The sequence below is a fragment of the Paraphaeosphaeria sporulosa genome (assembly GCF_001642045.1).
Source record: "Paraphaeosphaeria sporulosa strain AP3s5-JAC2a unplaced genomic scaffold CC84scaffold_2, whole genome shotgun sequence".
NCBI lineage: Eukaryota > Fungi > Ascomycota > Dothideomycetes > Pleosporales > Didymosphaeriaceae > Paraphaeosphaeria > Paraphaeosphaeria sporulosa.
Window position 1 is genome coordinate 882,053 of NW_017253361.1, and position 19,394 is coordinate 901,446.

A 19,394-nucleotide genomic window follows, 5' to 3' on the forward strand; every position below is an offset into this window, starting at 1 on the left:
CTCGATAGCAACGACGAGGACACGATAAATCTTCTCCTCAAAGGTGGCAAGCAGATAAATCGGCAAGATACAGTAAACATCCAGACCTTACACTTCAGCGCTCGGACGGGAGACATCAGCATGATCAAGCAGCTTCATGGGAAAGGAAGCAGCCTGGAAGCTCGCGATGGCAAAGGTCAAACCGTAATTTTCCATGCTGTCAAAGGAGAGCAATATGCGACATTGAAATGGCTTCTGGAGAACAATGCAAATGTGCACGCAGTCGACAAGAACGGATTTACAGCACTTCACATCGCCGCGCAAGAGAGCGATCTAGAAGCCACGAAGCTCCTCGTAGAGAAAGGAGCCAACGTCAATGCTAGATCGAGTGAGAGGCTGACGCCACTGCTCTGCATAGTCGATTCCCAGGGCCTTAATGTTCTCAGATATTTACATGAGAAGGGCGCCGACATCGAAGCAGCAGACAACGACCTGGACTGCATTGCTCACAAAGCCGCTCGAAAAGGAGATGGTGCCGTGCTGCTCTGGAAAGCTGCTCACGACCTAGGTTGCAACATCACAGCCTCAGGAAAACGAGGGAACACACCGGCGCACGTTGCGGCAGAATCAGGAAGCATAGCTATCTTGAAGCATCTTGTGGAGGAGAACATAGACATCCGCACATCTGCGAACATCGACGGCTACACTCCCCTCATGCTGGCTGCCAGGGCCGGAAAGGCTGATGCAGTCCGGTTCCTCCTTGAAAACGGCTGCACGCACGATATTGTCGACACCAATGGCACGACACTCGTTGAGCTCGCCATACGATGGGGCGATCCATCAGTGATGCAGGTGCTCCAGGACTTCGGAGCCAAGTTCGATTCTGTGGACCCAAGCAGCGACAAGCCACATCCAGTCTGGCATGCCATCCAGGAGGGCCAGTACGCCAGCGTAAAACAAGTACTTGAAAATGGGCTTGATCCGAACTATACGCACCGTGGGATCAGTCTGCTACAGTGCGCCATTGAAGCAGGAAACACTGACGTAGCACGCCTCTTGATGGATGCTGGGGCTAATGCTAGGAAAGCAGATCCTCACGGATGGTCTCCGCTCCATTCGGCTGCCTTCTCCGGCGATGTGGGTGCTTTGCTGCTCGCGCTGGGGCGAGCCAAGGATCGGAGTCCTAAAGATGAGTACGGTTGGACACCACTGGACGTCGCGGCCTTCTATAGGTATGAAGAACTCGTCAAGATCCTCGACCCTAAAGGCGAGATAACAGAGTTTGCCTGGTCACGTCGCTCGAAGCAAAGCAGTGTAGGCGCTACACATTACTACGTGCCCCCCATGGAGGCTTCCGCAGTCACGGGATATGCCGAAGCAATTAGCTCTGCGAGGTAATGCATTCCAGGGTTTCCTTCAGTCAGGACGCTTTGAAGATGATATCGGTGAATAAGGTTTGACCAGCACTATGAGACTGACTGGAATGATGCGATGCATGCCCGGTTTGGATGGTGCTCCAGTGTGAGGTGTATCGCGCGCCAAGTTTCCGCCGTCCGCTGCCCAGCGACCAAGAATGACGAGACGGCTACACCGGCCTGAGCCACGTAGCGGACCCACCAGCCACATTCACTGCCATCCACTGACACTCACGAATCGAAAGCACGGGAGCGAGACATCCGGATGTCGGCAACTTGGAGCAATAGAGCGGGCTTGGACGGCGGAGATTCCAGCGGCGGAGCGGCTTGGTGGCATGCCAAGGTGCCTCTTCAGTCGAATGCGACGATCAGTAGAATACCTTCGAGTAGGATGTTGTTGAAGCTGTGGATTGAAAGGCAGCACCACTTTTTTCGGGGTTCACCAGTCCACTCGACAGAAGATGGAGAGAAGACGGTCCTTGACAATTATCATAGGTAGCCACCTCGCAGCGATCCATGTGACTGGATTGCGTTCAGTGTAACCATCATGGTATAGGTCCTGACACCGCCGAGTCGATTCCAAGTCTACGCCATGTAAACCAAGACTCACTTCTATTCCGAGATCCGTGGACGGCGTCGATTATGCTGCATGACAACATTGCGGCCGCAGCACTGTGCTCGCCGCCATGCGTGGCCGCGCACCAAGCATGTGGCTGAATGAAAAGCAAATCATTGATCGACTACCTAAGCACCTTCGAAGTACCGTATCGTGGGCTTTAACATATCGATCTGCTCACCGATGCTCAATCTGGGGCTTAAAGTTCCAACTCCTGTCACAGCTTGAATTCCAGCGCTATGAAGATCGACGAATGACTTGGTATATCCCCCACCTCCGGTATTTCACAGTAGTTGGGTGACGGCTACTGTGTCAGGCCTTTCCTCTCGTTTCATCCCGTTTCTTAGCCATCTACATAACTAGGCATCCTGCTCGGGGTTACCTTACGTGCGGGCTTCTTGCATTCTCAGCCTCCACGGACGCTACGTACCACACTCGACTCCTTCTTATCTCTGCAAGATGTCACTTTGATTGATCGGCCGGCCCGCAATCGCGTGTTTTCTTTTCTCTTCTGGATTTTTTGTCAAGACTTTATTAGCTGGCATTTAGCACGTCTGGGAACGTCAATTCCTGCAACGTCCTCGCCCCACGGAACACTTTCGCCACTCAAGGCTACAGGCAGCGTCTTTTCGACCAAGAGATCACCATGCCGACCCTTGATGTGAGCGAGCTCAACATCGTAATAGCAGTGCTTGGTGCGACCCTTTATCGCTCGTCAAAGATCTCTTCGCTCACATTCATCAGGCGCTTTCACGATCCTATACGGTCTCGGATCAGTGAAGATCAAGCAAGTATGGTACCTTGGCGAAGCGCTGCCAGCGTTGCTTGTAGGCATCATTCTTGGACCTATAGCCGCAAAGTTCATCAACTCGGAGCGATGGGGCTCCGCCGTCCAAGAACAAACAGAACACATCACGCTGGTATGGTCTTTCGAGATGCTTCCTTAAGCATCACTGACATACTTCAGGGTGTGACCCGCGTCGTTATTGGCGTTCAGCTTGTCATGGCGGGCTATCAATTGCCAGCCAAGTACCCCTGGCATCGCTGGAAAGATATGGCTCTTCTCCTCATCCCCGTGATGACCATCATGTGGCTCTGTACGACTGGCTGCATTAAGCTCATGATACCGAAATTGACCACGCTCACTGCTATGGTTATTGCCTCGCTGGTCACATCCACGGATCCTGTGCTATCACAAGCTATCGCGAAGGGTCCTTTCGCCGACAAATACGTTCCTCGAGCACTGCGAGAGATCATTTCCGCTGAGGCAGGCAGTAACGATGGCTTCGGCTTCCCGTTCTTGCTGCTCGCCACATACCTAATTCGCCATGCGCCAGAAGAGGACGTCACTTTCAAGCCTGGTGTCTCTCGCATCGCAAGCAGAGCTGCAGATGTTGGCCGTCTTGGCGGTGGCGCGGGGCAGGCAGTGGAAATTTGGATCGTGGAAGGATGGCTGTACTTCATCCTTCTCGGAGCGGTCGTCGGTGCCGTGCTCGGCATTGCTAGCATGTTCGCTGTATCCTTCACACTGAAGCGGTTCGTACTCTTATCAGGCAAGGAATACAACAAAAGATCTTGCTGACATTGATAGCAAATGGATCGATACTGAATCACTCCTCCTCTATCCCACGGCCCTTGGTCTGTTCACCATCGGAATCACCGGACTCGCCGGCCTAGACGATCTGCTCGCATGCTTCTGTGCTGGAGCAGCTATGAACTGGAACGGCACATACTTACGCGAGACTCTCGCTCGCCACGATGAAGTCAACTCTTCTATCGACGTACTCCTCAACTTCGGCGGCTTCATGTACATCGGCGCCATCCTACCATGGTCCGAGTTTAACTCCGAGGTCACGGGCATCACAATAGGTCGCTTACTTACCTTAGGCCTACTGGTCTTGCTCCTGCGTCGCATTCCCGCGATGATGGTCATGTACAAGGCGATGCCGAACACGGTTAGGAGCTGGCAGGAAGCGCTGTTCATGGGGTATTTTGGCCCTATTGGCATCGGTGCTGTGTTCTATGTCGAGCATGCGCGGCATCTGTTTCCGAAGCTTGATGCCGCTGAGACCCACGAGGAAGAGGACTTGCTCCGGGCAATGGGCCCGGTGGTTTATTTCCTCGTGCTGTTCAGCATTGTAGTACATGGCTTGAGTATCCCGGCCCTGGAGTTGATATATAGATGGAAGGGTGTCGAGCCGATCGTTGAGCTTGAGCCGAGTATGGAGCGTAGGAGGAGCGTGAGCGAAGCGTTGCCTCCAAACAGCCATGTCGACCCGCGAACCCACAGTGTGGTCAGACATAACCGCTTTTCGAGAGTCGTTAGCCGAGATGAACTTGATGATCTGGAGGATGGATGGTCTAGGTCAAGGCCCGTGTCGGCCCATGTAAGACCTGGGTCGAGGGCTGTGTCGAGAGGCAGACAGATGCCCCAAACGCCTGTTTGGAGACTGACGGGTGATAGTGAGGATACGCTGAAGGAGGAGGAAGAGAAGGAGGGACCTAGGATACAGTTTTTGGATGAGAGGTCGGTGAACAATGCCAGGTTAGGAGCGGGAGACAAGGAGGTCGGTGGCGCGATCAAGGACTTGCGTCAGAATTAGGGCTATGTAATCACAGAGATTTATGCTACCTATTCCAAACTCGGGCAGCTCCATCAGCGAAACATGTTTTGCAAAGCTATTCTCCAATTAACTACCACCCAAGGAATACACCCAAATACCCAAACCCGCAGCGTAACACGCGATGATATAGGTGTTAGTGCCTGTTCCGCCCTGGACACTATCAAACTGCACTGCCTATGCTATAGTCAGCGCAACGTCGCATAGCAGTACATCCATAGTTAGTATTCCGACCACCAGCCAATTTGGTCCGAAGCAACCTGAGGTATGCGTCTCGACCCGTTTTGGCAAGGGATCTATCCATTACTTGTGTTTCAAATTGAGATGGCCTTCACCATGCTCGAGGTAGTGGGTGAACTATTCTGGTGGTATGAGATGTGGAACCAGCTTCTGAGTCTGGAAAAGGTACTCGATTAAATCGTGTGGGGATATGCATTTCGGTCTTTGCTGGACTGAGATGTACGATTCTTTGAAGGTCCAGATCCTGAACTGCGCATCGTCAGCATCTCTCAGCGGGCTGGTAATGATACTTGCATACTTGGAAGCGTCCTTTCTCGCCATGGAAATCCAATATCTGGCTAAGGGCAGAAAACGTTCTCTTGGCAGTTATTTTACTAAACCCACCACAATAGAATACATCCAAGGATTGCTCTGAAACAGCGACTTCACAAAGTGTCTTATAGATCCGTCCAGTATTGATGCAAAGAGTCTGAAACCATATTGACGGAACGTGCCACAAACATTTCCGAAAGTACCCAGATCTCTCGAAACCAAATATGATTAAGCAATGGTCCCAAGCTATAGCGAAGTAACCCCGTCTTGTGATCATCGTAGCCATCCATGCGATGGCGTAAGTGCGACCAAATTTCCTCGATCATCGTATCCATTGAAGCCAAACCTGTGGGACCCTCACATCACAGGCAATCTCAAACTCCCGCATCTGTTCAAAAACCTGCTATATCTCGCGATTTGGCGGTCCCAGAGAGGCAATCGCGTTCTGGGATTATCTGTATATAGCGTACATGAGCGATGCCTGATAGTTCCTCTCGCTGAAATTACTCTGATCGATATATAGTGCATCCACCGATAGATTCGATCGACATATTCCTTTCTGAGAGAACGCAGAGCCGATCCAGATTGTTCAATATTCGTAGTTCGTGCCCAGACTATCGAAAGCTGTATCCAGGCGAGTACTCCCCATACGTAGGACAAGGCGTCGTATGGGGTGGCACCTTGATCAAGGTCAACATGAAAAAGTTCGCCCTGTAGCAGCTCGTGTTCTGTGCCTCTGAAGAGCGGAAGTAACCGAAAGGAAGGTCGTTCAGTCAGGAGTGGCGCATGAAGAAAGCCCGGGGCCCCAAGCCGTACGTTCGCAGCTCGTTTGCTGGGGGGCTGAACCTGCACCGGTGAGCTCGTAGCATCCAGCTGAAGCTCCGCACAGGCAGGCGGCTATGCTGCAGCCCCAACTGCAAATCAAAAGCTCTGGTAAGCGGCCCCCTTATGCGAACCAATCAAGCGATGCAGAGAATTAGCCTCGTGAACTTTTCGGTTCATCAAATGTTCTGCTAGGTATTCTAAGTGAACGCAGTTGCTGAGAAATGTATTCTAGAGACAGCACAACATGCAAACCAGCCGTCATAGTGCCACATGCCATGTGTCCATTGAGGACCTCATGAAGCTGACTTCACTAACATCCAATGGAAATAAGTGAAAAGAGACCAATTCGCGGTCGCGTGTATCTTTCAAATAATGCTCCTTGTGGGTTCATATGTTATTCGCAAAGCGAGGACCGCAGTGAAAGACTCCAACAATATCAGTGAGCTATATGAGTTAGTGGAAGCGTACAGGTGGGCCATCTCCAGCCATAGAAGCCGGGTTCGATTTACGTACATCTCCGTTGTTGTTGTCCGTAGGGAACGCAACAACACTTAGTAAGCCCCCATATTGTATGTTGTGGAAGGTTGTCTGCGATTGGTCTTTCCGAGGCTGCCTTCCTCTATACGAAGCTATTGAATGGGACCTGTATCATCGTTCGGTTGACGGTATTTGAGGGCATTGCAGAGTGACTGCAATGTTTTGCCCATGGTCCAGTTGCGGTTGGAAGAGTTGTTTCAGTAGCGGGTTACAGCGGCTTGATTATTCCTGTTCTGCTCATTTGTAGATACTTCTCGTTATCGAATACCATTCTTTCTTTGTATGGACTAGGAGCGTTCTGCTTTTGCTCAAACTTGCAGCAATCTCAATCGCTTTGTTTGATATAGAAGGTCCCCGGGTAGCGCTCATTCACTCCTGTTATCTGTAGCTGGATGTCCGAGGCGAAGACCGTTGAGTACTAAAGCGGAAAACGCTGAATACCAAAGCGGAAAACGCTGTACGAACGTAAGCGAAGAACGAAACCCAACCCATTAACACCTCCCCTCGCATATGCACCCTGACTTACGACCAACACGCCCTACAACAACCCTCAATTGCCGAACCAAAGGCATCGCGCTGGTGCGTGATTTTCGCCTTCCGGAAACCGCCTAGCGCCCGTAATAGCATCATCACTTTCGGAGGGAAAACGTCCCACTTGCGCGGGGTGCCACTGACATCGAACCATCTATAAAATGTAGCAACCCCTTCATAATCAGGCTTTAACAGTCCTTCATTCCTTCCCACACCGAAGAACTCGCAATGGCACAGCAGAACAGAATTGAGAAGGGCATCGCGCCGAACATCGACGTCAGGAACCTGAGCTATGCGTTTCCAGACGGGAGCAGCGGGCTCAAAGATGTTTTCCTCGAGTTGCCGCCTGGGAGCAGAACGCTGCTGATCGGAGGTACGATCGCCCTTCCATCCCTTCCTCTGGGTATTCCAAACGTACCGGAATTAACAATTGCCCAGCCAACGGCGCCGGCAAAACCACGCTCCTGCGCCTCCTCTCGGGCAAGCGCATGGCCCCCGCCGACACGGTCCACATCGCGGGCGTCGACCCCTTCAAGCTTGGCCTCGAAGGTGTAACCTACCTCGGTCTCGAGTGGGTGCTGAACCCCATTGTGCGCTCCGACATTGACGTGCCCACGCTGCTCGCCTCCGTCGGCGGCAACGCCTACCCCGAGCGCCGCGACGAGCTCGTTCGCATCCTCGACATCGACCTCCGCTGGCGTCTGCACGCCGTCAGCGATGGCGAGCGGCGCCGCGTGCAGCTCGCCATGGGGCTCCTGCGCCCATGGACGATTCTTCTGCTCGATGAGATCACCGTGGATTTGGATCTCCTGTCCCGCAGCAACTTTCTCAGTTTCCTGAAGAAGGAGACGGACACGAGGCCGTGTACTATCGTCTACGCGACGCATATCTTGGACAACCTCGCGACGTGGCCGACGCACCTCGTGCACATGTCACTGGGCCGTGTCAAGAAGTGGGGCAGCATGGCGGAGATGCATGTCCAGAGCGAGGAGGACAAGCGCGTCATCAGCGGGAACAGCGCCCTGGGGGAGCTGGTGCTGGCGTGGCTGCAGGAGGATTTGGATGAGCGGGGCCCACGGAATGCGATGAGGACGGAGGGGAAGACGTATGAGAGTCTGGATGGGAAGGGGGGTTATGGACTTGAGAAAAGGCCTGGGAAATAGGCAGGAAGGTGTGTGTTTTTCTGGGCAGCGCCTGCATTCAACAATGTGGCGGCCTGGCGGCATTTGAATTCGGCGTTCTGTTTTGCGTCTACTCAACGATGATACCCCATTTCGGTTTTCAACACGGACTTCAACATGGGTAGCATTTTCGGCATTGTACTATTTTTGGCTGGGTTCGTAGATGCGTCACTACATCAGTATTCAACCCAATCATGGGCCTCTGCAAAATCGCGTTCATGATTGCTTAGCAAGGTATGGTGACTTCCAATATGCGTGCTGGCATGCTTCCCTTGTTAGGTTCCCGTCATCAGGACCCATACTCTAATCATCCCATGTAACCACCTTCCTAACCAAAAACTCCTCCATCCCCTCCCCTGCATTAAACCGCCCCCACCCACTCCCCTTCACGCCCCCCATCGGCAGCGCAGGCTCGTCGTGCACCGTCATGCTGTTGATATGCACGGCCCCGACCTCGAGCTTCTTCGCGATAGATAGCGCGCGCCGCAAATCCCGGGAGAAAATAGCCCCGTGGAGCCCGTACTCTGTAGAGTTCGCAAACGCAATAGCATCCGCGTCGGTAGCGAAGCTAGACAGGGTAACGAGTGGGCCGAATGCTTCTTCGTGGTAGAGCGAGGCGGTGGGTGGGACATCGGCGAGGATGGTAGGGAGGAAGGTCGCAGGGGACGGGTGAGAGGATTGGGCTTGTGGGCCAGCGATGACGCGGGCGCCGGAGGAGAGCGCGGAAGCGACGAGGTTGTCGAGACGCTTTCTGGAGGCGGCGGAGGAGACGATGGGGGGCGAAGGGGAGGATTTGGAGAGGGCTTCGAGACGCTGCTGTAGGACTTGGGTGAAGGCGGGGGCAATAGAGGTGTGGACTGTGATGCGGTCGGTGCCCATGCAGATTTGGCCGGCCTGGGTTGGGGTTAATAGGGTGTAGGCGTGGTGCGGAGAGCAGGCAGGAGGATACGGGGTGTGTGCTGTCTTACTTGTTCTGGATGGGTGGTTCATGGGCATATGGTGGCTGTCAGGAAGTGTAGGGCTGAAAAAACTCACGTTTAAGAAACCACCTGCTAAGCACTCGTCCGCCGCTTTCTCTAGATCCGCGTCTTCTAGCACGATAGCTGTATTCTTCCCACCAAGCTCCATGAGGATCGGCTTGAGATGGTCTGCACACGTCCTCGCGATCTTCCTCCCGGTTGCTGCACTGCCCGTGAAGTTGACTTTTCTGACGGCAGGGTGCCCGATCATGGTGTTCACTACCACTGGCGCGTCCTCTGGTTTACATGCAACGACATTGAACACGCCATCAGGCAGCCCGGCTTCCTTAAAGGCTTTACCCAGCTCATAGTAGCAGCGCGGTGTGATCTCGGACGACTTGATGACGGTGGTGTTTCCGGTCGCGATGGCAGTTGCGGCGGCGCGGATGCCAAAGACGTATGGCGCGTTCCAGGCTACAACGCCTAGCACGACTCCATACGGTTCTTTCCAAACCATTGCGCTTTGGCCCTCCTTAGCCACCACAGGAACGCTACCGCAGACACTCGAGATGCGGCTGGCAATGTCCCGGCACATGGCAATCGCAAGGGGAGTGACGAAGAACTGGGCCGCGCCTCTGTCGGCACCCATCTCGGCCATCATACAGTCTGCATACTTTTCTATGCTTTTCTCGAGGATGTCAGCTGCTTTGAGAAGGATGGCGGATCTGGTGCTTGGTTTTGTTTGCGACCAGGATGGAAAGGCGGCCTGGGCGGAATGCACTGCTTTTGTGGCGTGGTCGGCATTCGCGGAGACGGCTTTCCAACAGACTTCGCCTGTCCCTGGCGAAACGACATCGAAAGTTGACTCGTGGTGTATGTCTTGGCCGTTGATGAGCAGTGGGACGGGATTGGTGTTTGCCATCTTGAAGGTGATGGAGTCGGAGGACTGCTCTATTCGCGTCCTTGAATTTTGTATCTTTAAGGTACCCCACGATGGATTCTTCTTGTCAGAAGTATGGTGCCCGTGCCACAGATATACGGTGCCCGTCTCACGGGCAGAACTGGACACTGAAGGTAGGGGCCACTGGGGCAAAACCCAAGCGGGGCACACACAGCCGAGCGCTAAGCCGTGCGCCCAATTGTCCACGTAAGAAAGACTACCCGTCTCACGACTCAATTGGGAAGGTCGCCATGGAGCTCTCAAACACATCAGCCATATCCTCTAGTACGACTGTTGAGTCTCGAGTCTTGTTCGGCTGAGAGTTGGTCTTCTTCTTTTTGGCGTTCACAGCGTGTCTATGCGACCGGCTCTTGAGGTGAAGAATCCAGTCGTTACTGTTGAAATAGGATTTGCCGCATGCCTCACACTCTCGCTTGCCCCACAGGTCTGGGCGCTGTGATAAGTCGTAGTCGCGTCTTGGGTTCAGCATGTCGCGTGCAGCTTCTGAAAGCGTGGCTGGGTCTGGAAGAGGCTGACCAAGGAGGAACTTTTCGGTAATATCAGAGGACGGTTGCACTGCTGCCACGTCCCATTTCGATACGTCTGGCAAGTCGATCAGAAAGGTGTTGCCTCCCTGGCCAGCTGCAAGAAGAGCATTGAGGAGCTTGATGGATATCCACCGAATTTGTCGCTTGGCATACTGTCTCGTCGCGGCTTGCGTTTTCTCGTAGGCAGCTTGCTTCAGCTTTGCAAGAGCGGCATCTGAATATGACCCGTCGCAGAGAGCGTACTGGTAGTCCGAAAATTCCTTGCAACCGATCGAGACCCATATTCCACGGGTTTCGTCGATCTCTTGCCCGGTGTGGATTTTGTACTCGGTGCGGAAGTTGTGGAGCATCTCCACTTCAGAGAGCAGACCCTTTTCGATCATCTTGTCTACACGTGAGTCCAGACGGGCTGTCAAGACGTCCTTGGAGGCATGCATCCAGAACAGAAGTGTTGGAAATCGTAGGCTTGCAGCGTCGCTTGCATCGGTTTTCGAAAGCTGTTTCTTGCTTTGCTGTTCAGCATATATTTGAGAGGCAGGCTTCCCGGTCTTGAGGTAGATCTCCAGCAATCGCTGAATTTTTCGGCGTTCGTTCGGATGGAACCTATCCACCATGACAGGGTCCACCTCTCTCAGCTTGTCAAGTAGAACCTCGGTGGGCTTGTCCAAAATTGGATCTCTTTCGGACTGATCATCTTCAATTTTGAGCTTCGGCTCTTCGGCCAAGGCGTCTTTGAAGAGCAGTGATTGCGTGTAGTAGTGTGTCCCGCCGACTAGTATGGGCAGCTTTCCTCGGCTTCTGATTTCGTCGATCTGAAACCAGTCAAGGTCAGGATCTTTCACAGTGACTAGCGAGTGAGACTCACCACCCCCAAAGCATTCGCGACAAACTTTCCCACCGTCCACGTCTCTTCCTCAAGCCCAATCTTTCCAAGTAAATGATGCGGCACACCCCTCATCTCTTCCGTCGTGATCTTATTAGTGATGACAGGTAGCCCCCTGTACAGCTGCATGGCATCTCCATTAATCACCTCGCCATTAAACCGTTTTGCCAGTTCGACAGCCAGCTACCTGCAGTGATCAGTACCGATGTCACAGCGTGGATAGAAGTGCGTTACATCAGATTTTCCTGTTCCCGTCGCGCCTACAATAGCCACGAGGGGCTTGGATGGCGGAGTCACGGCCATTTTGACCCTGGCAGTGGAGTAGTGTCTGAGTGCGCGAATCATGCAGACACCGAAAGACTGAACAGAGGTAAACCCAAACTTCTTCTTGTAGCAGAAGCAAGACACGCGTTCGTGGCCTATGCCTTCCCACGCAATTCAACCACTCGAATGGGACTGCACTAGCGCGACGCTCGGGCCATCTAAAAGTTTGGACGGCCGGCCATCGAGCATCATCGCGCAACCTCCTCGAGCTCCACCACACGCCTTCCATCACGCCCGCCGTTTGCACCACCATCTCACACCCATCTCGCACCTACCCTCGCACACCCATCCGCTACAATGGTCAAACTCGAAGAAGTCGTCGATGAGGAGTTCCTCCGCGAGCAGGAAGGCCCCCATGACGAAGACGACTGGGACACCGACTCCGGTACGCACCCTTCCATCCCCATCCCCCTCGCGTTCCCCCAATCAATCGACTAACCCTCCCCTTGTACAGAATCAGACACATCCTCCATCGCAGACCTCACCCCGGACGAAACCCTCTACGAGCGCATCGCGGCTTTGCAAGACATCATCCCGGCGCCGACACGCCGGGCTCTCGCCTCAAAGTACAACACAGCGACGTCGTGGGTGAAGAGCGGGCTCGCGCTCGGCGGCAAGACGCTGTGGGTTGTCAGCACGAGCGCGCTGCTGCTGGGTGTCCCGTGGGCGCTGGCGTACAGCGAGGAGCAGATGATTGTCGAGCAGGAGAAGATGGAGATGGCGAACCAGCGGGCGCAGAACGAGGTATGTTTTGACTGGTGGATGGACCCTAAGGAGAGATGCTAACTCGTGATGTAGTTCATGGCGCCGAGCGCGGGTGGACAGGAGGCGAGGCCGGCGTTGTAAGGCCCTTTTGATTGAGCGATGGATGGCACGCGAAAACGTGACGGCAGTTCTTCACTTGTGTTACTATAGACGGGGCGGGGATGGGTGTCGCGCAGAACCTTCACCTGCGACGAGCGGAGCACGTACTGTCTTGATACTTCTGTACACTACACCACACATACGGGGTCTCCTCTTTGTGATATAATGCATGCACGTAACTAGTCTCACTGCATCAATTCTGATTAAAAGTGCACAGTACAAGCGGAGTAATGTCATGCTCAATGCGACTATATGTACAATGCAGCCCACACATCAGCCTACATGCCAGCGCTCAACAATCACTCGTGTCCGGTCTACCGTAACCGTAGCCCATTAGATTCAATGACGAATACGCCCATCCCAACGACCAGAAAGATGACTGACGGACAGACAGCGGGATGAAAGCGAAAAAAGTCTAGTCGTGCAGTTCAGATTCCCCTAGCCAACCGTCCAAGATGCGCTTTTGATATGACTGCGAGCCCCATGCTCGCTCGTTGCTCGGGATAAGAAAGTGGTAATACAGCGAAAAGAAAGCGGGTGATTATAGTCGGTACAGGGAGTCGGGGTCTTGGCTACGCTGCTCAGGCGTTTAGAACGGGATTGAGCCCGCGTCTGAGGCGGCGCGCTCCTGCTGCTCCATGACAGCCTCGTCTGCGGCGTCTATTGAGATGGCGAGGCCGAGCTTGGCGGCGTTCTGCTTCAGTTAGGATATGATGCGTCATTATAGACTGATGGGACGTACCGTCTTGTGGTCAATCTCGCCGGAGAAGGTGACACGGATAGGCTGTGCGATCATCTTCTCCAACAAGCACGAGACCTTGCCCGAGTTGTCGATTTGCGCCCTGAAGGATGAAGAGCGGAAGTCGTATTTGGCACCCAGTGTGACGGCGCCTTCCTTTGAAGGGCCGCCCATGGGACCGCCCGGGCCAATGCCGGCGAAAGAGAGGTTGCAGTTGATACCTGCCTCGACCCTCTCCGAAAGCCTGCGCCAGTATGAAGCATCAATGGCACCTCTGTCTGGGATGACCTGACCACACGCCATCCAGTCGGCAGCCTTGTACCGGGCGGCGTAGGAGACGTTCAACTCAGGAGGGTAAGCCATGGCTGGGCGCGTCCAGAAGGCGTCGATGCCGAGGGCAAGCTTGGGCGTGATGGACTGCAGATAGCTGGCCATGACCATGCCTGTGATGCCGCCGTCGACGACGGAGGGGTTGATGGCCTTGAGCGAGGCCGAGAAGTCGGAGCCGGTGTAGTCGTTCTCGAGCGACACCATGTTGCCCTGGGATGTGAGCTGCACCGACGCCTTCGAGATGAGCGCCTGCGTCCATCGCCAGTTGAAGCGGCCCGAGAACTGGAGGTCGTTGTCGAGGTTGGCTTGCAGGAAGACCTGGACATGTCAGCTACGGGGCAGGCAGCACGCGGGCGGCGCAACGCACCTTGGGCGAGCCGTAGATGGCCGTGTATGCGTATGGCGGCTGGACCTGCGAGCCCATGGACAGCGAGTGCGAGACCTGGAACATGGGCGCGGCGCTGAAGGCCTTTGTGAGCTCGGCGCGCAGGCCCGAGAAGCTCAGATTGTTCAGGAAGACATCGCGCTGCACCTCCTTGGCGATGTTCTCGACGGTGCCCGGGTTGGACAGCCCGAGGGCCTCTCTCCGGCTCTGGAAGGCGGCGAGCACATTGTTGAGCTGCGCAAAGGCGCCGTTGTGGTTGATGATGTCGGCAATGGCCTGCTGCTGCTTCGGCTCGAGCTCCATGGCGCTGGGAGACGGTGTGGCGGGGACAACGGGCGTGTATCGAGCTGCGCGGGGGGGTCACGACGACGCGCCAATTGGGATGGAAACGGCGCGGGTTGGGGCGGAAGAAGCTAGGGGAGATGGAGATGCGGTCCTGATGATGCTGCTTCGAACTTTTTCCCGTGAAGGAGAGCGCGCCAAGAATTGTGCCGTAACCGCCTTAGCGCGCCTGGCTATCAGCGAGCCAGCAAATGACGCCGCCGGCGCCGGGTTGCTTTTGTAGGGCTCGATTGCGGGTCCCCGTCGTTCGCAGAGAGAAGCAGTGCGATTAGCACCAGCGCAGCCCTCCAGCGTTGAAGCACTGCAAGACCTCTACCTCGCCGTCGCTGCGCACTGGTCCGCTCGCCTGCTCAAAGGTACCCGGCAGGCCCGACACCTTGGTTGCGCCCGTCGACACGTCCCAGACGCATCCCGAGACAACCTCCGGCCTGTTGCTAGATTGTACCGCACCTGCCTCCATTTCTCATTCTTATTCCCTCGGATTGAATTTGTAGCATCTTTTCCCCCGTCCATAGAGCCCCGAGCCCAACATGGATACCCTATTGTAAGTCTTTCGATTCCCTACCCCACGTGCCGCCGCGTCGAGCATGGGCCCTTCACCCTGTGTCGCGGTGAAGGTGAGGAGCTCGCCGTTGCAATGAGACTCACCGCTGCAGGACTGCTGAGATCTATGCCAACTCACCCCGCTTCCGGCGGCGGTCGAGCACCTTTGTTGACGCCATCCACGACCTGCCCCAGAAGGAGGAAATGGCCCCGGCCCAGCTCTACAGCACAGAATCAGGCCGACTCTTCCACTCTGGACGCATTGTGATTGCCACCGTCGGCTTGCCCGCCCGTGGCAAGACGCACACCTCGGTCGCCGTTGCCCGCTACCTACGATGGCTGGGTGTCAAGACCCACGTGTTTCATTTGGGCGACTATCGTCGCGCCACGCTTGGCCCTGGCAAAGATGTCCCCGACGACTACTTCTTCCTCAATGCTTCACCACAGTCGGTCCTCCTCCGGAACAAGATCCTGAAGAAATGCCGCGAAGACATCTACCATTTTCTCGAGCACGACAAGGGCCAGGTCGCCATCTACGATGCAGTCAACGCCATCTCCATGGGCCGCAAGTCACTGGCCAAAGAATTCGCCAAGAACGGCATCCAGACCATCTTTATTGAATCCCACTGCACTGACGAACGCATCATCCAGGAAAACGTACGCCGAGTGAAGATCTCATCACCTGACTATCAAGGGTGGACCGACGAGGATGCTGTTCAAGACTACCTTGCTCGCATCAATTCCAGGATACCGCACTTCGAAACAATGGAGGAGCCGGAGCTACATTGGATCAAGATGATCAACGCCGGTGAGCGTGTGGTGGTGAACAATTGCGCGTTTGGATACCTGTCACAACGAATTGTCTTCTACCTCCTTAATCTGCACATCAAATCGCGTCAAACGTACTTTGCTCGAGCTGGCACTACACGGGATGAAGACTCGTACAAGATCGATGCGTCATTGTCTCCAGAGGGCCGCGACTATGCAAAGAAAATGAGCGATGTGCTGATGAAATATCGCGAAGAAGAGAAGGAGAACATGATCGCACAAGGCGCGAGAGATGCCGCTCTCAAACCGCTCACCATATGGACGTCGACGCGCCACCGAACCGTGCAAACCGCAGAGTATCTCGCCTCCAAGGGTTACCGCGTAAGACAGCGATCGCAGATGAGCCAAATGAACCCGGGTGTGTGCGAAAAGATGTCGGAAGCCAAGATCCGTCAGGAGTTTCCCGACGAAGTTGCTAAGCACGAGCAAGACCCGTACCACCACCGATACCCGCGAGCAGAGGCAAGTTAATCTAGTCGAGGTAGACGAAAGCTTGCTGACGGATCAGTCATATCATGACCTCGCGGTGCGCATGGAGCCCATCATTCTCGAGCTTGAGCGAGAAGAAAACGACCTCCTCATCATCGCGCACGAGTCGGTTCTGCGAGTGCTATACGGATATCTCATGGCCTGCAACGCTGCCGACATCCCCAAGCTCGAGTTCCCGCGTGATGAGATCATCGAGGTTTGTTCTCCGCGTGTCCTTCACTACGTCTCGCCATGCTAACGATCTCAGATCATACCCTCCAGCTACAACAACGTTGCCAAGCGCATCAAGATCCCTGACCTCCCCGAAAGCATGGTCCCTGGCAGCCCCGAAGATATCAAGATCCCCGTGCCCCCAAGCGGTGCTGTAAGTCCCTTCTCCGGCATTGGCACGCCGCAAGCCGGGTCGGGCACCGCGACGCCCCAGCTACATACGCCCCAGCCCCTGAATCTGAGGAAGTCGCACATCAGCCCTTCTGATTGAGCGCTGGCGCGTATTAACTTTCTGAGATGCAGGCCCGCCACCGCTATCGGTACTGCGCAACGATGGATAACGAGTGGCTGAGCCAGCAAACGAACATCGGCTCTGATTCCGACTGAGGGAGTTTGACATGGGCTTGCGAGGGGCGCGCTGATCTTCTTGCAAAGATTCCTAGTTGGCGGGTGGGGGCAGGGCAGGGCGGGGAGGTGCAGATGACATGACGTATGGCTCAACGTATATAAAGACTCCAGAAAATGCATGCATGCTTGAACGCCATTTCCAGCGCCCGCTCCTCGGCCTCCAACAATACGTGCAACGCAGACATGCAGCTTGGCCGAATCATCTTCGTACCAAGCCCAGATCAGATAATCCCTCCCTTCAATCAAACCACGCCCCCCTCCACCCAAGCACCCACGCCCTCCCCACCACAAACGGCACCAGCTCGCCAACCCACCACCCCATCCCCTTGAACAACACCCAGCCCTCAGCCCTCGCATCGTCCACCATCCCTCTCTTCTCCCCCGCCATCCCCTCTTCGACACTCCTCTCATCCACCCCTTCCCAGCCACCTTCCCCCCTCCCTCCCTCATCCAGATACAACCTCGCCATCATGCCCACCAACCCAACCGCGAGAAACGTCTCCCTTGCCAAACACGCCCAATACACGACCCGCCTCGTCGGCCCACTCATGTCGGCACCCGCAGCGAGGAACAGCGGCACCGCGAACGCGAGGGTCTGCGTGCCGAGGAGGCGGATCAGCAGCGTGGGCACGCGGGTATGCGGGGGCGGCGAGAGGCGTGCGAGAACGGCGGATGGGGAGACGAGGAAAAGCGTGCCGGAGAGCAGTTTGAGGGTGGCTTCTGTGAGAAGCAGGGTGCGCATGGGTGACGAGGGGGACCGTGTTGGCGGGGGCATTTTGAGGTGATGTTCGAACTGGGATGGGCGTTGATATTGGTGATGGAAGTGGTAGGATGCAAATGTCACGATCTCCTGCAAAAAGCGTGCAGTGAGGTCGTGCTTGGGAGGTAGACTGCGTTCGCCAGTGTCGCCTCGCCGTACGAGGGTAGTGCTGGAATAGAAGTTGGGTGTCGATGATGAATAGAACAGTGATTCAATGGTGTGTCAATTGTGCGAGAGGACTGTGGGACTAGCAGGATGCAGACGAATAGCGTGATTCCGGGAATAGTAGAAAGAATGGTAAAGACAACGAGGTTGATGGTACGAGTGGAGTTCCGCCGCTTACTCATCCTAGCATGCTTCACGAGGACACCCCAAATTCGAACCACTCAAAACGAAATGCAGATGAAAGAATCTAAGAGAATACAGCACAAGTATGATTTTCTAACTTTTCTCGCGTAAAACAGATGCGTGATAAGAACCGCGTTAACTGCTGGCCCACAGGCACGATGCTAATATATCCTAACCCAACGATTGACCTGGCGCTACTAGCGACCGGACAGTGGCCTGCAGAAAAGCTCCCGGGGAGGAAGGGGACAGACAATGTGCAGTCCGGTACGGCCATTGCTCGGGCGTCCACTCGTGACAAGACACGACCACGTGGCCAGGAATTGGCTTGGGATCCTGCGTCGACAGCACCAAGCTGTGCAATGTCTTCTAAGCCGCACAGAACCCAAAGCGCCGGCAATCTAGGGCCGGGTTTGGTGCCGTACAAGAGGCTGATTGAGCTAATTGCAGTGCCAGCACAAAACCGTGAGACAATCTCCCCACGTCGGGAAGTCGGAGCGCTCAGCGTGCCTCGTAGTATCATGATCACGCAGGCTATCTGCTGAGGTCCGATTAAGAGCGAGTGCGCTTACGTTGGCGACAGTGAAGGCTGTTTTAGTACATGAGACTCGATCCTAGGATGTAAAATTATCGTAGCGCAATCAGTCATAATTTGCAGGTCCGCCAATCTGGCTTGCGAAAGCCGTGGAGACGCTCCTAGCGTCATCATCGTCGGCGCCGAGCCCTCGGAGACCGCGGTTGCCGACGTAGTTGCCAGGAACGTTCTCATTCCTGCGTGTAGACTCGACAAATCGATTCAGGCGATCGGACTGGCTCAAGGACGTGGGCTTGCTGTAGTCGTTCAAGCTCAGGCCAGTCAAACTAATACCTCCGGGGCCATCGGCAATACTGCTTCGTGTGTCCGTCATCTCGCTAGCAGCAACCGATTCGCCAGCGATGCTGGGAGCACCGTTCTTGCTCTTGTGCGCACCATTGCGACCAGGCAAAGGCCAACTGTCTTGGAAGTTGGAGAACATGGGAGGGTAGTTGGTAGGCACGTTGACACCGCCACCGCCGAGGGCTGATGAGTGAACCGAAGAGACGTCGTCTGGAATGTATCCCACGATGGATCCGTTGTCGTTGTACTCTTGGCGTTTATTTCCGTTCCAACCAGCCTGTTGGCGGCCAGAGGTCATCGCGTTGGCGTGCTGGTATGCCATCTGGTAACGCTGAGGGCCACGGTAAGACTGCTTCGGACGGC

The 19,394-nt window shown here is 55.0% G+C and overlaps 9 protein-coding genes across 9 annotated transcripts; 5 read left to right on the forward strand and 4 right to left on the reverse strand.

Moving 5' to 3' along the window:
• Positions 1-2,656: 2,656 nt before the first annotated feature.
• On the forward strand, positions 2,657-4,613 carry CC84DRAFT_1137206 (uncharacterized protein; the record flags this gene model as incomplete). The annotated part of the gene is made up of 4 exons (XM_018176140.1): positions 2,657-2,705; positions 2,755-2,930; positions 2,978-3,546; positions 3,602-4,613. The coding sequence occupies 4 exons, from the start codon at positions 2,657-2,659 to the stop codon at positions 4,611-4,613; spliced, it is 1,806 nt and encodes a 601-aa protein (XP_018039860.1).
• A 2,429-nt stretch (positions 4,614-7,042) lies between these two features.
• CC84DRAFT_1137210 (P-loop containing nucleoside triphosphate hydrolase protein) lies at positions 7,043-8,484 on the forward strand. Its single transcript, XM_018176141.1, has 2 exons — positions 7,043-7,449; positions 7,515-8,484. Exons 1-2 carry the CDS (start codon positions 7,305-7,307, stop codon positions 8,237-8,239), a joined length of 870 nt encoding a protein of 289 aa, XP_018039861.1. The 5' UTR covers positions 7,043-7,304; the 3' UTR covers positions 8,240-8,484.
• Positions 8,485-8,560: 76 nt separating this feature from the next.
• CC84DRAFT_1082439 (aldehyde dehydrogenase) lies at positions 8,561-10,138 on the reverse strand (the record flags this gene model as incomplete). Its single annotated transcript, XM_018173984.1, has 2 exons — positions 8,561-9,151; positions 9,293-10,138. 2 exons carry the CDS (start codon positions 10,136-10,138, stop codon positions 8,561-8,563), a joined length of 1,437 nt encoding a protein of 478 aa, XP_018039862.1.
• A 244-nt stretch (positions 10,139-10,382) lies between these two features.
• CC84DRAFT_1081374 (tRNA isopentenyltransferase-like protein) lies at positions 10,383-11,890 on the reverse strand (the record flags this gene model as incomplete). Its single annotated transcript, XM_018173928.1, has 3 exons — positions 10,383-11,516; positions 11,570-11,770; positions 11,822-11,890. 3 exons carry the CDS (start codon positions 11,888-11,890, stop codon positions 10,383-10,385), a joined length of 1,404 nt encoding a protein of 467 aa, XP_018039863.1.
• A 253-nt stretch (positions 11,891-12,143) lies between these two features.
• On the forward strand, positions 12,144-12,965 carry CC84DRAFT_1255534 (mitochondrial import translocase, subunit Tom22). Its single transcript, XM_018184545.1, has 3 exons — positions 12,144-12,296; positions 12,366-12,655; positions 12,710-12,965. The coding sequence occupies exons 1-3, from the start codon at positions 12,209-12,211 to the stop codon at positions 12,755-12,757; spliced, it is 426 nt and encodes a 141-aa protein (XP_018039864.1). The 5' UTR covers positions 12,144-12,208; the 3' UTR covers positions 12,758-12,965.
• Positions 12,966-13,188: 223 nt separating this feature from the next.
• On the reverse strand, positions 13,189-14,532 carry CC84DRAFT_1235030 (uncharacterized protein; the record flags this gene model as incomplete). The annotated part of the gene is made up of 3 exons (XM_018183837.1): positions 13,189-13,469; positions 13,518-14,162; positions 14,212-14,532. 3 exons carry the CDS (start codon positions 14,530-14,532, stop codon positions 13,365-13,367), a joined length of 1,071 nt encoding a protein of 356 aa, XP_018039865.1. The 3' UTR covers positions 13,189-13,364.
• Positions 14,533-14,796: 264 nt separating this feature from the next.
• Positions 14,797-17,184, forward strand: CC84DRAFT_1160639 (6-phosphofructo-2-kinase/fructose-2,6-bisphosphatase-like protein). Its single transcript, XM_018177544.1, has 4 exons — positions 14,797-15,115; positions 15,228-16,404; positions 16,451-16,627; positions 16,679-17,184. Exons 1-4 carry the CDS (start codon positions 15,102-15,104, stop codon positions 16,910-16,912), a joined length of 1,602 nt encoding a protein of 533 aa, XP_018039866.1. The 5' UTR covers positions 14,797-15,101; the 3' UTR covers positions 16,913-17,184.
• CC84DRAFT_439135 (uncharacterized protein) lies at positions 17,020-18,054 on the forward strand. Its single transcript, XM_018186274.1, has one exon. It carries the CDS (start codon positions 17,127-17,129, stop codon positions 17,832-17,834), a length of 708 nt encoding a protein of 235 aa, XP_018039867.1. The 5' UTR covers positions 17,020-17,126; the 3' UTR covers positions 17,835-18,054.
• On the reverse strand, positions 17,943-18,884 carry CC84DRAFT_439256 (uncharacterized protein). The gene has a single exon (XM_018186276.1). The coding sequence runs from the start codon at positions 18,675-18,677 to the stop codon at positions 18,222-18,224; it is 456 nt and encodes a 151-aa protein (XP_018039868.1). The 5' UTR covers positions 18,678-18,884; the 3' UTR covers positions 17,943-18,221.
• Positions 18,885-19,394: the final 510 nt, after the last annotated feature.